Source organism: Pteronotus mesoamericanus, unplaced genomic scaffold (assembly GCF_021234165.1).
Source record: "Pteronotus mesoamericanus isolate MK-2021 breed Mesoamerican mustached bat unplaced genomic scaffold, CSHL_Meso_final contig_221, whole genome shotgun sequence".
Lineage (NCBI taxonomy): Eukaryota > Metazoa > Chordata > Mammalia > Chiroptera > Mormoopidae > Pteronotus > Pteronotus mesoamericanus.
In genome coordinates, this window is record NW_026555092.1 from 7,123,025 (window position 1) to 7,141,055 (window position 18,031).

The 18,031-nt window shown below is 45.9% G+C and overlaps 1 protein-coding gene across 6 annotated transcripts in view; it reads left to right on the forward strand.

Annotated features, from left to right (window-relative positions):
* The first annotated feature begins 275 nt into the window (after positions 1-275).
* EPB41 (erythrocyte membrane protein band 4.1) overlaps positions 276-18,031 on the forward strand; it is a 163,967-nt gene continuing 146,211 nt past the window's right edge. For 3 of the 6 annotated variants that reach the window (XM_054571861.1, XM_054571862.1, XM_054571863.1), the window contains exon 1: positions 279-341. In XM_054571861.1, coding sequence (XP_054427836.1) covers positions 289-341 — 53 coding nt within the window. In that variant the 5' untranslated portion in view covers positions 279-288. Of the gene's footprint in view, positions 342-18,031 lie in introns of all 6 variants that reach the window. The other 3 variants (XM_054571864.1, XM_054571865.1, XM_054571860.1) reach the window with 2 other exon arrangements.

Below are 18,031 nucleotides of genomic sequence, written 5' to 3' on the forward strand. Positions count from 1 at the left end.
ACCTGGCACACAGTAGGTGCTCAGTTAATATTTGTCCATAGGGATCCTGCTGCCTCCACTGGGCTGTGCCCTGGGAGTCCTGGTGAGCTCAGGGTGATTATCAGATTATCCGATTGCTGACGAAGAGGCTGTCTGCCCCAGCAGAGCCCCAGCAGAGGCGGTGGGCGGGGGGCGGGCAGAGTTTCACTCCTGGCCCAGGCCCAGGCTGAAGAGGGGCCCCCAAGAGCTTGTTTGTGGGTTGTGCTTGTGTCTCACTGCTGTCCTTTGCTTCCATGTGCCACTGTGGCGATGGCTCCACGGCTTCTCCTGACTGGCTGCATGACCCCGGCGGCTCCTTCTGGGTGAGTACTGGTTGGCTAAATGACTGCCCTGTGGGCTCAATTCTAATGTATATCCTGTGGCTCTGGGGCCACTACGAGGTGTGCTGGGAGGCCCAGGGGTGGCAGTGGGAGAATTGAGAGAGAGTACTCTGTGATGTTAGGATCTTACCATAGTCAGCTGACTTCTCTCCAGAAGTTCCACACACTCATGGGATTTTTGGGTCATGTGATACAATGCAACAGTCTTCGGGGCCAGACTGGTCTGGAATAAAATCCTTATTCTGCCACTTGTTGCTGGGTGGATCTTTGCATCTCAGTTTCTCATCTGTAAAATGGGAATCTTAACCCTTACCTGATGTGTTTGTTCTTTTCTTCATGTAATCCCTGTGAGGTCAGGGATTTTTGTTCATCTGTTCACTGATGTGTCCCCAGCACCTAGGATATAGTGGCATGTCATAGGTGCTCAATGAGTATTTCTGAGTGAACCTATTTATTCATTCAGTGTCACTATGCCCGTCAATGTTCTTTGTATTGGATTAAAAGACTAATGGATATAAAGTGCCCAGCATCGTAAGGGCTCGTGAATGTGGGTTTCCTCTTTGCTCGCTAAATTGAGTTCCTGGGGCTGTAGGGCAGGGCTCTGTTAAGTGAGCTCTGGGTCCTCTGAACTGAGCGTGGGGCCAAGCCCATCAATCAGCAGCGAGGGTCCTAGGCAACTAGACTCAGGGCCTCTGCTTAGGACTGGGGAGGGAGTGGCAGAGCCTCTAGGTTTCATCAGAAGAGAGAGGCGTCTGGGGAGGTCTGGGGCTGAAGGTGGGGGGGGGGGGGGTGATGGGAGACTGCCTTCCAGTACTTCTACTTCCCTAGCTGTGCAACCTTGGACAAATCGTTTACTTCCCTGAATCTCAGAAACCTTGACTGTGACTTGCATATCGTAACACTTCCCCTACATGGGCTTGGGGAGGAGCAAAGGAGAAGTGCCCAGCGCAAGGCCTGTGTCATAATTGTTGGTTTCCTCCCAGCCCTGGGCTCATTTTGGGAGGGGACCAAGTAAACGTCCCTCTTTTTGGCTCTTTCCTCTTCCTTTTAACTTCTCACCTGGCTGGGGCTGGGATCTAGGAGTCAGCAGCCCCAAACCCATTAGCAGCCTGGCCAGGGCCATGGGCTAAGGGCTGGGCTCTGCCTAGTGTACAAGGAGCTCAGTGGAAGTCCCAGCCTGGCCATTCTTTTGCTGTGTGACCCGATTCAGTAACCCACTTTTTCTAGGCCTCCATTGCTTCACCGATAAAATAGGCTTAATAAAGGGCATTTCTCTTGAAGAATTATTTAATGAGAAACTGGGTGGATCAGACATTAACATTGCTATTATTATTTGGGTCTGGCTGCGGAGGCTCCAGGGAGGGCCCTGGAGAATTCATTCATCTCAGCCTAGGGATCCTGAGAATCTCTAATCATCATATGTATTATTGCCATTTATTGGATATGTCTTATATGCTGGGCTGGTTGTTTTTGCCATTTTAGATACATTTTCTCATCTAGTCCTCACAGTGACCCAGGCATTGTGATCCCTACTTTATGGAGGAGGGAACTGGTGATGAGTAAGTCAAGTGAATTACCCATAGTCACATAGTTGTATAGGGGTGGAGTTGGGGCTCAAGTCTCAAGTCTTCTTACCCCAAAGCACAAATTCTTCTTCTTCTTTTTTTTTTACTTTTACTAGTATTTATTTTATTTATTTTATGCTGACTTTACTCCCAAGCCATAAGTTTTTGTTTCTTCAGTTTCTTCTGGGATATCTTTTTCTTCTGTGCAACTTCCTCTTCTGGTTTAGGAACAATCTGTTCTTTTTCAGTGAGGATCATCTCAGTATGGCAGGGAGAGCTCATGTATGGGTTGATCCGCCCATGAGCTCTGTAGGTTCTACGTTGCATCTTGGGAGCTTTGTTCACCTGGATATGCTCAATGACCAGAGAATCTACATCTAAACCCTTAAGTTCAGCATTACTCTGTGTTTTTAAGCGTGTGCAGCAAAAACTCAGCACTCTTTTTGGGCCACTGACTCTGTGTCCAGCCCCACTGTTTTTGGCCTGGGCACACCTACCAACTCCACCGTTGTAGCAACGGAATGGGACACACTGCTTCTTCAAAGCCAAAGCACAAATTCTTAATGTGAAACTGTCTTATCTCCCCCAAGGAGACAGAGACTGTGTTTGAGTCATCTCTGTTCATTTCCAATGCCCGGCACAGGGCCAGCGGGAACTACTGAAATGTTTGCTGAATGAATGCAGTCACACACGCACGCACGCACTCACGCGCGCAGTACTTCCTCCCAGGCCTGCTGCTCTAAGAGTTTTGAAGAAGAAAGACAGCTGAAAGTAGGAGAGAGCCAGACACCATAGCAGTCAGAGTCAGACAGACCTGGCTTTAAGTCCCGTATCTATTGCTTGCTTATTCTGTGACTTTGGGCAAGATATTTAACCTTTTGGAGCCTTAGTTTCCTTACCTGTAAAATGGGGATAGTTAAAAAGCCTACCTATCTCCTAGATCCTGGAGAGTTCTTTTGAAGATTAATAATGCATATGAGGCACATGGTGAGTAATCAATGATAGTAATTATTGTTACTATAGTTATAATTATGAGTATAATTTTGGGATTATAAAGATATCATTCTTGGGACAGTGAAGACCAGGTCTGGGAGGGGTGTGCTGGAGACAGGCAGGGAGCAACCTAGCCTGACAGGTTCTGAAAGGACCCTGTAAGTGAAGGGAGGGAATAGACCTCTTGGATGGTCCTCTAGTCACCTAGCCATCTGCTTTGACTGTATCATCTGCTTTCACTAACAACCACTCTGTGACAGGGCATGGGACACAGAGATGAATCTGTGTTGTCTCTGCTCCCTACCTCCCTGGGAGCTCAGTCTAATTTTGGGGAGAAAGACATAGAACCACCAGCTCCACCTTTGATTGATGCCCTGAAGTATGAGCTGTGAATATATTCTCAGGCAAAGACCAGGAGGAAGGGCATTCCTAGTTGAAGGAACTACTTTGCCAACCTACAGCCATGACCTGCACTCAGGGGTTGGAGATGGGGTTGGAGAGACAGACTCAGGAGAGGTGGGGGTCTTGACCCAGAGGCGATGGGGAGCCATTGAATATTAAGCAGGGGAAAAACATGGTCTGGCTTGTATTTTGGGAGAACACTTGTTGTGGAGGATGAACAGGAGGGGAGGGATGGAGGCAAATCTCCAGGTGAGAGATGCTGAGATATGGGGCAGGGACTGAACCATGGGATGGGGAGCAATGGGGTGGATGTGTGGGCTGTTTCGGAGGCAGAGGCCCGCAGGATGTGACAGTGGATTGCAGTGGGCAGGTAGGAACGGAAAGAGGTGAGTGATACCTTGGGGTCAGGACGGTGTTGGGGCCTGTTGGGGTCTCTGCGGACGGACATAGTGGGAGAAGGAGCCAGAGCTGTACTGGGGCGGGGAAGCCACCTGTCTGCTCCTTGCCACCTTTTGCCTGAGTCCCCCAGTAGAACCTATGTCTGAGCTGGACACCGGGAAAGGCCCCTGGCCACCAGGGCCCATATCTCCCACTCCTGTCTTGGGGAGTCCCTTATGTTGATGCTGGCAGGTCTGGCAGTGAGGACAGCTCTTTGGGGAAGAGGTCACGTAGGAGCCGCGTGGTACAGAGAAGCTCTGGGCACTAGGGCTACCAGTGTCACTGAATGTCTGCATGACCCCTGAAATCACTCTCTCTCTTGCCTGCCTTTTCCTCGCCTTGAGAGCAAATATAAGAAAGCCTGTTTTGCCTGCCTGACTCAATGATAAAATCTAGTTAGAGGCAACAATAATTTATTGAACACTGACTGTGTACTATGTTTTGGGGGGGACGAAGATGACTCAGACAGGGATCCTACTTCTCAGTAAGCCTGAAACACTTCTGAGCAAGTCCCGCTCAGCAGGGCGTTAGGCATCGGGGAAGAGATATCTAGCCTGGGATTTGAAGGATGAATAAAAGGAGGGAACAAATTCCTAGGCATAGGGAACGGCATGTGTGAAGGCTTGAACCCACTTATGTGCTCAGGTACGGAAGTACTGTCATTTGGTGTGGCGAGAGCGCACAGGGAGAGGGAGGTGGTGGTGGGAGTGAGGCTGACAGGGAAGCAGGGCCCAGACCCTGCTGGGCTTTGAAGACAGCCACTTCGCAGCTACCCTCTCCTCGCTGCATCCTCACAGCTGCCTGCTGTTCCCGCTGAGCCTGCCAGGGCCCTTCCTGCCCTGCTCCTCGCCCACCTCCCCTCCTGGTTCCTTTCCCATCCCTACCCTAGTCAAACTCAGTGGCTGCCTCTCTCAGGAGCCAACAACCCGCCTTCCCCACCAGCCTGCCACTTATGAGTAGTGTGGCCTGCAGTCCTCTCTGAACCTTAGTTTGCACCTCAGTGAAATGGGCACAGCAGGCCTTCCTCACCGGGAGGGGTGGAGGCTTCAGTGAGCTAATCCCCACAAGTGGCCTTGCACATGGAATGGACACCCATGAAAAGGATTATGTCTGCATGATTTGAACTGCTCTGTCCCCTTGGTCCCACCCACTGCTTCCACTGCCTCTTTTGGCAGCCTGATCTGGCCAACAAAGGAAGGAAGGGATTAAGAAACAAGCCCAAATGTCCAGAGGGGGCCTGGCCCACCGCCAGCCCACTCTCCTTCCCCTTGCTCCCCTTGGCTTCGGGCCCAAGGACACTCAGTCTTGAGGCCTGGCTCCTCCCAACTCCCCGCCCTAGAAGCTTCTCCCTGGCTAGAGGCCAAAGCCACCAAGCAGTCTTGAAAAAGGGACAGATACTTTGAAGAAAAATGTAGTTTTGTTTTTTTCTCCCTGGAAGCTGTTAATCAGGTCCTTTTTTGTGTGTGATTGGGAGAAGAGCAAGTGCAATGTCCTGTACTGTGGGAGGTCCCACAGTCTGGGCAGAACTGGATCCCGGAGCCTCCTGGCTTCTACAGCAGAGGCTGGTAACCAAGCCCTTTCTGGTACAGATGCAGAACCTCAAATCCGAGGCGGTGGCCAGTGGTATAAGACAACGCAGCAGGAACCGAGGTCTCTGGACTTCTGCACCATCCTATGAATGGGTGTGATACAATGACTGCCCTTGGCTGTCACTGTACTTTTCTGAGCCTCAGTTTTCTCGGCTGTAGAAGAGGCTGATTTTACTGTGAGGACTGGCAATAATGCACATAAAGCACAGGGAGCTAGTGCTATTGCTATTGTAACTGCTGCCTCTAAGAATCTTCTCTGTCCTACCTCTTTCCAGCCTAGGGATTTGGAGTTTTGATACAGTTTCTTGTTGAACAAATAACACCCACAAAACCGGTTTAAAAGCCAGAGTCTCAGCATCTCCCCCAACCTCTGCCCCAACTTCCCCCTCTCCTGGTTGGCTAGAACACTCTAGCCTCACCCTAGGCCTGCTTTTGGCCCCTGCCCCTAGACAATCTCTGTCCTCCTGGCTCCACGCCTGCACATTCTCTCTTACAGAAGCCACGCGAGGACAGTTTCCTTCTGCAGCCTTCTCTGATCAAATGCCACTGCATTTGTTTTCTGATCTATAAAAGGAAGAGGACGGATTGATGTCAGAGGTTTCTACTAATATTATAGGATAAAAAAAGGGATTTGGGAACCAAAACATTTAAATCCCAGCTTTACCACTTGCCAGCTGGGGGACAACTCTAGCAAGTTGTTTTATCTCTGAGCTTTCATTTTTTTCACTTATAAAATGGGAAAAAATATTAGCACCTTATCATAGGATTCCTTAAGCATTAAACTAGATAATTTGGGTAAAGTGCTCAGTCTGTAGCTGGCACATTGGAATTATTGTTGTTATTCATGATTGAGTAAAGACAAGAAGAAGAAATCAGTCAAGGCCAGTCAGAAAACAGTTCATCGAGAGGGTAGGGTTTGAGACATGTGCAGGATTTATTTGTTATTGTTCATTCACTCAACAAATATTTTGAATTTGGATGGACAGGACACAGAGAAGAGGAGCAGAGAGGCTAGAGGAAGCTGAAGTCAAATAGACCTGCCTATTCTAGCTGTTTGATGTGGTATCAGTTACTTTTTTCTTTGGGTTTCCCTCCCTCCACTGTAAAATGGTGAGAATAGTGAGCCTAATTCTTACCCCCAGTATTGTCTGAAGGCTTAAGAGATTTCAGGTTCACAGTGGGTGATCAGTATGTCTGATTCCTTTCCTCTCCCAGTCCTGGTAATGACTGGAGGTATGATCTCAGGAAAGTCCTTGAATATACCAGGCACACTTCTGCCTCAGGACCTTTGTATTTGCGGGTCCTTTGGCCTGGAACACTGTGCCTTCAAATACTTTTGTGACTGTTCTCTCATCTCCTTAATTTTTTTGTTTATGCCCCCTTCTCAGTAAAGCCTTTCCTGACCATCCTATTTAATATTATAACATCTTTTCTTGCTGCAACACCGACACTCCCTATCCTCCATCCTGGCTTGTTTTTCCCCATAGCGCTATCACTGTTCGACATACTATATTTTACTGAATGTTTGTTTATTGTTTGCCTCCCTGACTGGAATGTAAGATCAGTGATAGCAGCGATTTTTGTCTGTCTTGTTCAGTGTTATATTCCCTGTACCTAGAACAGTGTGGGGTTCATACCAGGTGCTCCGTAAATATTTGTAGAATGAATTAATGAGTAAATAAAGCCTTTTCTGTCTGCGTCTAGCACTGTGCTAAGCACACAGATTCTCAATAAGTAATTGAGTGGTCATCATCCTCTCCATTTGTCAGTACATTGGCTGGGGCAACCCCGAAGCCCTTTGGCCTCTGACATTTTCTGCCAGGGCATCAGTTTCAGTTCGAGTGCCCAAATGCCTTGTTCTTGAGCCTGAGCTATGCAGTATTTCTAGTTGAGGCTGTTTGACTGTTGGGCCCACAATGGTTATTATGTCATTATTGGTAATTAGCACTTAGGCTCAGAGGATCCAGCTTTTGTTTTTCCCCAGAAAGCAGAAATCACAACAGAGGGTTGCGCCAGCCACTGAGGCCCAGGCCAAGAGCAGCTTCCTCTGTTACTGCCCACTTCCCAGGGTCCATGGCTTAGAGAGACCAAGATGGAGTTACCCCCTGCTAGGGACACTTGAGTAACCAGGTCAACTGCTCTCTTTCCCAGGCAGTGCTCTGCCAAGTTTCTCCCTGACACTCCTAAATGGAGGGGGCGCCCTATGCCCCTGGCAGTGCTAGGTAGGGAGTTTCCCAGTGTCCAGCAGAGAGGGGCAGTTTCTGAGGCTCAGGATTCCGGCAGCATGGCTGGGGGAAATAACCCTGGGTGTATAAGACTCAGGAGTCCGGGTCAAGTCCCTGCTCTAGCTGCTGAGTTGTTGAGTCACCTTAGGCACACAGACCCACTATCTCTTGCTGGGTCTCAGCTTTTTCACCTGTCAAATAGAGGTAAAGACACTTCCTTGGCTTCATTGCGGTAGAGAGGCAGGATAGTGTAGTCAGCAGAGGAGAGAGTTCCGGAGTCAGACACACCTGGCTTCCCAACTATACCCTTTTCTAAATGTGTAACGTTGTGCAAATTGCTCCACTTCTCTGACTTCAGTTCCCAAAGCTATAAAATGGGATTAAAATAGTGCCCACTCCATACAGTTGTGAGAGCTAAATAAGAGAACGCACGTCAAGTACCTAGGCACACAGCGAGTGTTCTCTACACCTTTGCTGGAGATGCAGATAATTGCCTTTTGGGGGTAATTAGGGTTAGGTGAGGACATAAGGGAGCAGCCCTCATGATGGGATTAGTGCCCTCATAAGAAGAGTCACCAGAGAGCTTCCTCTCTCTGCCATGTAAGGACACAGAGAAGGCAGCCACCCACACGCCAGAAAGAGATTCATCAGAGCCCAACCAGGTCGGCATCCTGAGCTCGGACTTCTAGCCTTCAGAACTGTGAGAAAGTAAATTTCTGTTGCTTAAGCCACTCAGTCTACAGTATTTTGTTATGGCAGCCCAATTAAGACAGAGGGTAAGTGACTTGCCCAGAGTCACACAGTGAACTTGTGGCAGAGCTAAGGTTGGAAGTCATTTGTAGTCATTTGTCCCTTTCTTCCCCACTGAAACCTTCCCAGTCTCTGGAAGGTTTAGAAATTGAGACGAGCTAAATGCTAGACAGGCAGCTCAGCGGTTGTCTTGCCACAGCAGCTTTGGAGGATCTTGGGGCAAGTCAAAGCTGGGCCATTTCTGGTGCCCAGTGCCCTCTTCTTCCCTCTACCTCCTTCTCTGCCCTCTCCCAGGGGTAGTCTAGGTTGACTTGACCAGTTTTAGAAAAGGCTCCAGTAGCTGATGGCACTGAGCCTATTCTTGTGTGGTTTTTTTTTTTTTTTTTTTTGGAAATTCACTAGCCTAGAGGGTTCCCTGCCCTAGGGAGAGGCAATTAGTGGGTTAAGTTTGAGTGAGCTGGAGGCTTTGCTGGATCAGGGTCATTAGGCTCATTCCAGCTGGTGAGAGAAGCGGGTCGGGAGGGTCATGGGAGGCCAGATGCTTGGGTCCCTCCTTGAATGTCTCAGGGCTACAATCAGAAGCAGTCACAACAGACTTTCCTTGGGATCTAGAGACAGATTTTTTTTTTTTTTGACTTTCAGAGAAAGAGGATGGGGGGAAGTGAGGGAGGGAGAGAGAGAAGGGGGGGGGAGAGAGAGAGAGAGAGAGAGAGGGAGAGAGACAAAGACACTTCCTTGGCTTCATTGCGGTAGAGAGGCAGGATAGTGTAGTCAGCAGAGGAGAGAGTTCCGGAGTCAGACACACCTGGCTTCCCAACTATACCCTTTTCTAAATGTGTAACGTTGTGCAAATTGCTCCACTTCTCTGACTTCAGTTCCCAAAGCTATAAAATGGGATTAAAATAGAGAGAGAGAGAGACATTATTTGATGTTCTGCTTATTTATACATTCATTGGTTGATTCTTGTATGTGCCATGACAGGGGATCAAACCTGCAACCTTGGTGTATGGGGATGACACTCTAACCAATTGAGCAACCGGGCCAAGGCCAGGACAGATGTTGATGTTGCTCATTCATATCATTTCCAGACTGCTTTCCTGAGAGTGGTACGAAAGCAGTGTGGAGCAGAGGACAGCGGCATCACACAGGTCTAGTTTAAGCTGTGTGACTTTTAGACAAATCACCTCACATTTCTAGGCTGTAGTTTCTTTAACTGTAGTTGAAACTAATAATATCTTGCAGGGTTACTTTTGGGTTGGCCAAAAAGTTTGTATAGTTTTTTCTGTACAATGGCTCTAGTAGTGCTTAGTTGTCTTTAACTTCATTTGAAACAATTTTGTTAGATTGTATTGTGACGGCTGTCATATCGGTGTACATTTAAAAAAAATTATCAAAATTGGTGAATATCTGTGCAGCCATTTTAATATTGAAAATGGAAGATATACACATATTTGGCATATTATGCTTTATTATTTCAAGAAAGGTAGAAACACAACTGAAACGCAAAAAAGATTTGTGCAGTATATGGAGAGGGTGCTGTGACTGATCAAACACATCAAAAGTGGTTTGAGAAGTTTCTAGGTACTATTGACATTTTGGCCAAATAATCCTTTGCTGTGGGGCTGCCTTATGCATTGGAAGATGTTTAGCAGCACCCCTGGCCTCTACCAACCAGAAGCCAATAGAAGCGGATAGGCGACATGCTCAAAATATCCAAATCAATGAAGTTATTGATGAAAATGAAAACTGTGTCTTTTATTTGACAGAAAAAATGATACACACTTTTTGGCCAATCCAATATGAGGCTGAATGCAATAATGCATATGAAGTACTTAGTATGTGCCAGGCACATAGTAAACACCTAATAAACATAGTTGTCATTATTTTTAATAATAAGTTACCTCCAAAGTCCCTTCCAGCTCAGACATTCCTAGGTTTTATGGTTGTAGAATTTAGCCTGGCCTCCAGCTTTGGAAGGGAAATGTAACTGAATTTAGAAAAAAGCAGTGAACGGAATCCTGTAGTAGGGGTTGGAAGACTTGTGTTCAAGTTTAGGTTCTGCTATCCCAGTACAGTGTGACCTTGGGCAAGTCCCGTCCAGTTTCTGGACCCATTTCTCAAGCTGTTTAAAAGTTAGCAGCTTGGTCTTGATGATCTCTAAGGTCCTATCCAGTCCTAACATTTCGTGAATCTAAAGGCCTAAAGGAATACTTGCGTACTTATTCAACAGATCCTCTTTTACAGTTTCAACTTCCTTCCTTCTGCCCCTTGTTTTCTGGTTTGTCTCCACAGCAGAAAGGACATAACTTGTCAATTCTAATATATTTATTTTACTTGTAAATGTAAAATTTTTATTTTATTTTAAATGTAAAAAACATTGTTTTTTTCTTTTATTGTGCATAGAAAACTCTTTATGACAGATCTTAATGTAATTTTGTAAGCAAAATGCATTGCATTAAAGAAATCAAAACATGCTCTGTGTTTTCAAATAGCCCTCCATTGCATGTGAATTCTTTTGCCTTTATCTCCACGAGGGAAGGCAGCCTTAAATGCTGACATAGTATAATTCTTTAATATTTTTGAGATTTGTTTTATGGCTTTGTGTTCAATTAAAAAAATTCTTTCACAATGCTTCCTAGGAACATAATCACGGGTATGATTTAGATAAAAGGATGTTTGTCAGGTATCGTATAAGAGCAAAACATGGGAAATAACCCTAAATGTCCTAGGTTTAACTAAATTATGGTATATCCACTTATTATTATAATACTTTCACAGGGCTCTGTTAAAAATGGCAATGCAAGTGTTATAATAGAGGAGAAAAAAGTTGGTTCCAAAACAATATGATCTAAAATTTTAAAAGTATTAGTTTGAATCATATGCAATTTCCTGATATTTGACCATTTTTAATCTATAAAATCAGCAATTTCATATGACAATTAAATATATATAAAAAGAAGAAAAGTGTATCTGCAAGAAAAGGTACTTGAAGGGAAGTCTCCTACCAAAATATTAATGGTGGTTATTTCTGACAGCTTTATGGTGATTATAATTTTTTCTTTTAATTTAACTATATATTTTCTATGAACAATTCAAGTCCTACTACTAAAAATAATCCCTTAGAAAGGCATACCACTGTATGAACAGTAATTTTCCCGCCTTGTTATAGGTTGTTTGATTTATCATTTGTGTTTAAAAGGTCTAAAATGACTGCAATTTCATGTCCATGGGCAGGATGGAAAGCTCTACTCTTCATGCAGTTTTGGTGCCAGGACTGGTTTTTATTCAACAGTGGCTGTTTAGAACACTTTGCTGGTGGGCCCAGCTTTTCAAAGCCCTCTTCATCTCTTGCGATCCCTCCCAACAGACAAATATTTTCCATGAGCCCTATCATTGGGCTGTCAGGCCAGCTGTGTCCCTAATCCGCCTACGTCCCAGATTTGGGAATGGCTCAGACTCCAACAGTGCTCCCACTCTACCCCCACTTTCTTTCAATCTCATCTCTTCCAGGTCATTGAAGGTCCCATCTACCCTGCCTGGCCCTCTCCACTGGTCACCACCTAATTTCACAATCTAATTTCACCCTCTTCCGTGCAGCTGGTGTTTGCTTTGCTGGAGCTCAGTTTGCAATGGGGAAGGATTAGGACCCTTTCATGCCACCTTTTTTTTTTTTGTTTTTTTTTTCTTAGTGCTCTTGACTGCTCCAGGGACTGACAGGCAGCTAGCCGGGCCTGTATTCCCTAGAAAGGAACAGGATAGGTGGTGGGGGAGACAATGGCAGGCTCAGCTGGCAGGCGAGATAGCGATGGCCTCTAGAGAGCCCATCCTGGGGCTTGGAGCATGGCACAACCGCCACCCAGATGTGAGCGTGGAGCAGGAAGGGCGGGGAGCTGAGTTTCTGTCTAGGCAATTAACTTCAGAGGTGGTGCTTGAGATCTTTAACCTTCGTACCCAATGGCAGCCTCTTCAGGGTGAGCTGGGACTCAATGTCTGGTTTGCAGAGGCCTCTTTTGAGAGGACAGGTGGACATATGAGTAAGGGTAGTTTCTCTGCCTTCAGGCTGGGCATTACTCATCCCCCCCTACCAGTTATGTGTTGGGCCCAGTTATACGCAGGGACTGGGCATTTAACTTAACAGGTGATAGTGTACGCCTAGTTAATAACAAAAAATCCCCCTTGTGTGGATGGTACACTTTACAAAGCTCTTTCATCTTCAGGCTAAGAATTAAAAGCCGGAACTAGAATTTAAGTATCTTAGATTCTAAAGCCTTTGCTCACAGTTCTTGGTGTGGTTTTGGCACAGCACTCTGAATTTAAGAGTGGTATACACCTGCCTATACTAACCACTCCCTGCTAGCCTGAGACCCCCTACTTTTTTTCAGGGTAATGTTTATTAAATACTATACACTCCATGCATACAAGCAAGCTTCTTTACTATGATGTATCATTGTCTAGCACTTCATGGCATAGAGAATACTGGTTTTTATAAATCTTAATTTGGTAGTTAGGAAGGCTCTGAGGCACAGAGGTGGTAGGGCCAGAACTCCTCCAATCAAAAGCATGGCTGAACTGGAGGACCTGAGACTGGAGGACCAGAGTATTTAACAAGAGGGGCTTCACCCCTGGTACACAAAATGACCTTGGCTAAGTCTTATGCCTTTATGGGTCACAGCTTCCTTATAACATAAAATAACTTGTTCATAAGATGAAAAAGGACAAAGTCCCTGCCCTCCTAGAGCTTGCAGTCTAATGGGTCTATACTGCAGCAACTTATTGAGAGAGACAACAAATAATACAGGCAGAGACAGGTAGAAGTAAGTAACTGCTATGAAGCAAAATTAGAGCAGGGCAAGGGAGTGTGAGTGGAGACAGTTTTAGCTGGGGTAATCAGGTGGCCCTCTAGGGTTTCTCGGGATGTTTCAAACAGGTAATTCATATAATGTGCTCATTTCAGTGCTCACAACAATTGAGTGCTTAACAAGTGTATTATTTTTATGTTATCCAGCTCCACTCCTCCCAGTCCATATTTTAGTCTCCAAATAGCAGTAATAATTAACACGTATGTAACCCTTACTACGAGGTAGGCACTTTTCAAAGACTATTACGTATTTTAACTCATTTAATTCCTACAATAACTCTTATGAGGTAGGACTTATTATCATCCCCTTTTATGGAGTCCAGAACAGGCCCAGAGAAGGCCTAACAACTAGGGAGGGCTAGAGTTTGAGAACTGAACCTACGTAGTCTGTTTGTAGAGGGTGAGCTGAACTGTGAGAGGGCTGTGATTAGATACCAAGAGACAATGTAGCTGGCGCATACAGGCTCTGATGTCAGATTGCCTGGCTTCTTACCCTGGCATGTCTAAGCTTCTCTGCTTGGGTTTCTTCTTTAAAATGGGAATAGCAGAACCTGTTTTACCTTTTAGGGACCATGCTTAAAACAGAGGCTTCTTTCTGCTCTATGGGGCCCCCGCCTGTTCAGGGATCAACTTGGCAGGCAATGTGCAGGGTCAAGGGGCCTCTGAAATTTCTGAAAGGAAATAAAGGTACATAAGCTCATCTAGGTTTTTATGATTTTGAGGGTGCCAGAGCAGAATTAGGAGATCATTAAACCCAGAAGACAGCTGAAATCTTGGCGTGGCCACAATACTCCATTTCAGGTTTCCATTTCAGGCCTTACACAGCTGCCAGGAGAGGTAAAGTCTAATCGAATGTCAGGGTTAGAATGGCATCTAGAGATGGTCAAGTTACTAGAAGGGGAAACTGAGGACCCGAAAAGCCTAACGTAACCAAAAAATCACTAGGTGCATTAGGGGCCAGTCAGCTGGAGTAGTCTGGAAGCAACCTCCGATTTCCCTAAGGATTTAAAATCTCGACCCTTTACCTGGCCCTCCTCTGGGTGGAAAGAGACTCACCTTCGTCCTGGGCACTAGCTGCCTCATTGCCCACGTGGGTGATGCAGGGGCTGGGAACACCCGGACTCAAGAGCGCATTCGACTCGCGCGTGCGCACACGAGGCCAGCCCCTAGCCTTTTCCTCTTTTTCCTCCGCTCTCCCTTCCTTACCCGCCTAGGGGGAGTGGGGCACCAGAGGAGCCAGTTGGCCTCATCCAATGGGCTGAGGGGCCGTGGGCCCGGCCCCCTCCTTCCCTCCGGCGCCGTCCAATAGAAATTTACTACAATGTTGTGGCGACCAGAGTGGGAGGGGCGCGTGCCTGCGGGCGGGCTGGCTGCGGGCCGGGCCGGCCTAGCCTCGCAGAGGGAAGGCGGGAGGGCGCACCGTGGAGCCTCCTGCCTGCTCACTTGCTCCCTCCCTCTACCGGTGCGTTAGTCAGTCAGTTCGCCTGCAGCCGGCGGGCCGCGAGTCGCAGAGGGCCAGAGCCTTGGACGCCGGCGCCTCCTCCTGCCATTGTTCAACAGCTGCAGCGGCGGGCAGGCGCGGGACCCTGGGCCCCGGAGCCACCGGTGAGGCTAGGCGGCTACGGCTGCGGTTGCGGCTCGCAAGCCATTTGCTGTAGGGCGGGGGCGGGGCACGGAGCTGTCCCCGAGGGGACGGTCCTGGCATCCTGGCGGCCGCAGCGGTGCCGCAGCCTCTTTGTCTCCAGCCCCCCGCAGGCCCCGGGCCGGGGGCACGGGTTCTCCCGCCCACGCACACCGGAGGCTAAGGGACTGGAGCCGGGAAGCGGCGGGCCCGAGGAGAAAGAGGCGGGGGCTGATCTGGGGGAGCGTTTGGAAGTTAGGCTTGGGGTTTATTTTTGACGCGGGGAAACCGGTACGGTCTGGTCCGTCAATCACTGCACTGTGGGCAGGAGCCTTGGAGGGAAACCTAATGGGGGAGAATTGCAGGTTTCGGGTGGTGAAGGTGCGGGGTGCAGCTGCAGAGCGCTTTCTCCGTGACGAGGTAGCCGGCTGTCTGGAGAAGTCGGGCACAGCCTGAGGGGCGGTGGGAGCCCTGCGTGACGGGAAGGCCTTCCCGCCATAGACACCCGCATCATTTAAAAAATTCGCCAACCCAGAGGGCTCAAATCCTCTCCCCCTTAGTCTTCACGGTTTCTGTGACCAACGGGTTAAATCTCTTCTCTCAGCATTGTGACCTCCTTTTTCAGTTCGTGCATCTGTCGCCTTGGAAGTATTTCCTCCTGTTCGCTGGGCTGCCTTTTTTTTTTTTTAAATACCTGTGGAGAGACTGGATGGAGGCTCTCCCTCCAAGATTCATCAGCAGGCTATTCTTCCTCAGGAGGCTTTGCCAAAGCTGGCTTATTCTTCCCAGCATCAGGCATTCTCTGGAGAGGGAAAGTGATCTCACGTGAAACAAATTGCTGACGGATTGGTTTCTGGCCACATGATAGCGACTGTCATTCTGTTGGTTTCTCTAACTGTACCCTACCATAAATGACTAGTCTGTGGAGATTTGTCAGTTTTTGGCATGTATTGCTGATTAGGAGATAGTGGCGTGTGTGTGCGGTTTTTAAAATTTTTTTTAAGAGATGCTGAGCTTTTTTTTAGTAGTCTGGGTGATTTCACAGCTGCTATTTTGTTCTTTCTGTTTTTAGAGAAAATTGCAAGAAACGGTTATGTCTTGTACCTTGGATATTATTATAGTGCATTTATACTCTCTTGAGGATATGTATTCAAGGCTGTTCATCATTACTGTTTTCAGTATTCTCAGTCCTGGCAAAAATTTTAGTTGTTTTGATCCTTTTAATTAAGAATATACACACATGTATATCATATATATTATGGTGTATATGTATTTCTCCTTTGTATAATTCTTCTCATCCCAATTTTGTGAATGTAGAGTTAACCCTTACTTTTTTATGGAAACTTAACTACTCTTCATTTTCCTTTTCTGTAAATTGGAAACATACAAGTTGTGAGCTGTACAATTTTTGGTTTTATAAAATCGTTTCTCGGAGTGTTATTAATATAACCCATGTACACTATATAGCAGCATATCTGGCACACAGTAAGCACTCAATAAATGGCAGATTAAAAATATGGGTATAATGACTAAACATCAGATTGCCTTGTAATGAAGGTGCTAATTCAGAGTGCTTTCTATGAGAAGGTTATAATTAAGATAAAGATAGGCATTATTCATATCCCTAGGGAAACTGAAGTACAGTATCTTTGCCTCTATTAAAAGTGAACTCACTGGTAGACCCAAGTTCAACATGCTAACCTGAGTCCTTTCTCTTTTAGTGACAAAACTACATCTTTTCTCCTTGTATAGTTGAATTTGGGCTTATAAATAAATGTTTTTAAGCTTTAGGCCTCACCAAAACTTTCTCAACATTTATACCAGTGTTTTATATCCAATGTCTTATAGGTAAGTCCTTGTACAGTATGCCCCCATCTACATTTCCACTTTTATTCTCCTATTTTTAAAAAATATTTTATTAATTTTTATTTTTAAAAAGATTTTATTTTTAAAGAGAGGGAAAAGGAGGGAGGAAGAGAGGGAGAGAAACATCAATATATGGTTGTCTGTCATGTGTCCCGCTTTGGGACCCGCAACCCAGGCGTGTGCCCTGCACTGGAAATCAAACTGGCGACCCTTTGGTTTGCAGGCGGGTACTCAGTCCACTGAGCCACACCAGCCAGGGTGATTTTATTTATTTTTAGAGAGAGGAGAAGGGAGGGATAAAGAGAGAGAGAAACATCAATGTGAGAGAGAAACATCAATTGTCTGCCTCTTGTACTTGCTCAGACTGGGGATTGAACCCGCAACCCAGGCATGTACCCTGAGTGGGAATTGAACCAATGGCCCCTTACTTTGCAGGATGACACCCAACAAACTGAGCTACACCAGTCAGGGCTATTGTTTTTTAAAGCTGCTTAAAACAACACAAATTTATTCTCAGTTTCTGTAGGTATTCTTATTATTTGTATTTCCCAACTAAAAAAGAATGGCTTAGTAATAACCCATACTTTCCCATCTCTGTACCTTTGGCCATGTGGTTTTATCTGTGCTTGTCATATATGTATATTCCTCCTTTTTTCACTTCTCTTACCTTAAACATGTTAATTGTATTAGTAATTTGGAATGTGGGCAAAAGTTCCCTATGTTGAAGGTACTTAAAGGAATTTTTTGTTTTGAATTTTCTTTGAGCTTTATTAGTATGGCTAACCAGTTGAATTTTCTTCAACTGGTATTCATTAAAGGGATTTAAGTCCTAAGTGCTGCATCAATATATGCAGCCCTGATGGTAAATGATGGTTGATGGTGGATTAAGAAAAGCTCCTAGGCTTCCATTCTTTTTCTTGGTGGTCCTTGATGTTTGTTAAAAATCAAATCATATTTATTACAGTAGTAGATATAGTGAATAAACCTATGTTTTAAAGTAGGCTTATCCTCAATAAGATATATAAAATAGCATGAGATAATGATTTATATAATATTAACAAAATAATATACAAATCTCTCTGTATATTTAATTTTTCATCTTACCTCTTTTTTTTCCCCTTGAGAAACACTTCTAATATCTAAATTAACAAATGATTATAAATGGTTCCTGTCTCCTCTGAAAAAAATGGTTGTGGTATTTTGTTGAGATATGACCTATGTATTTTTCCTGTTGTTTTCTTTTGTCAGGTTTGTGCCCCATATTTGAAGTTCACCATTGTGGTGTTTTTTTTTTGTGTGAGGCTTGAAATTTACATTCCTGGAACTTGCAGAGCTAGCCTTCCATCTCATTCCTTGACTTATGTT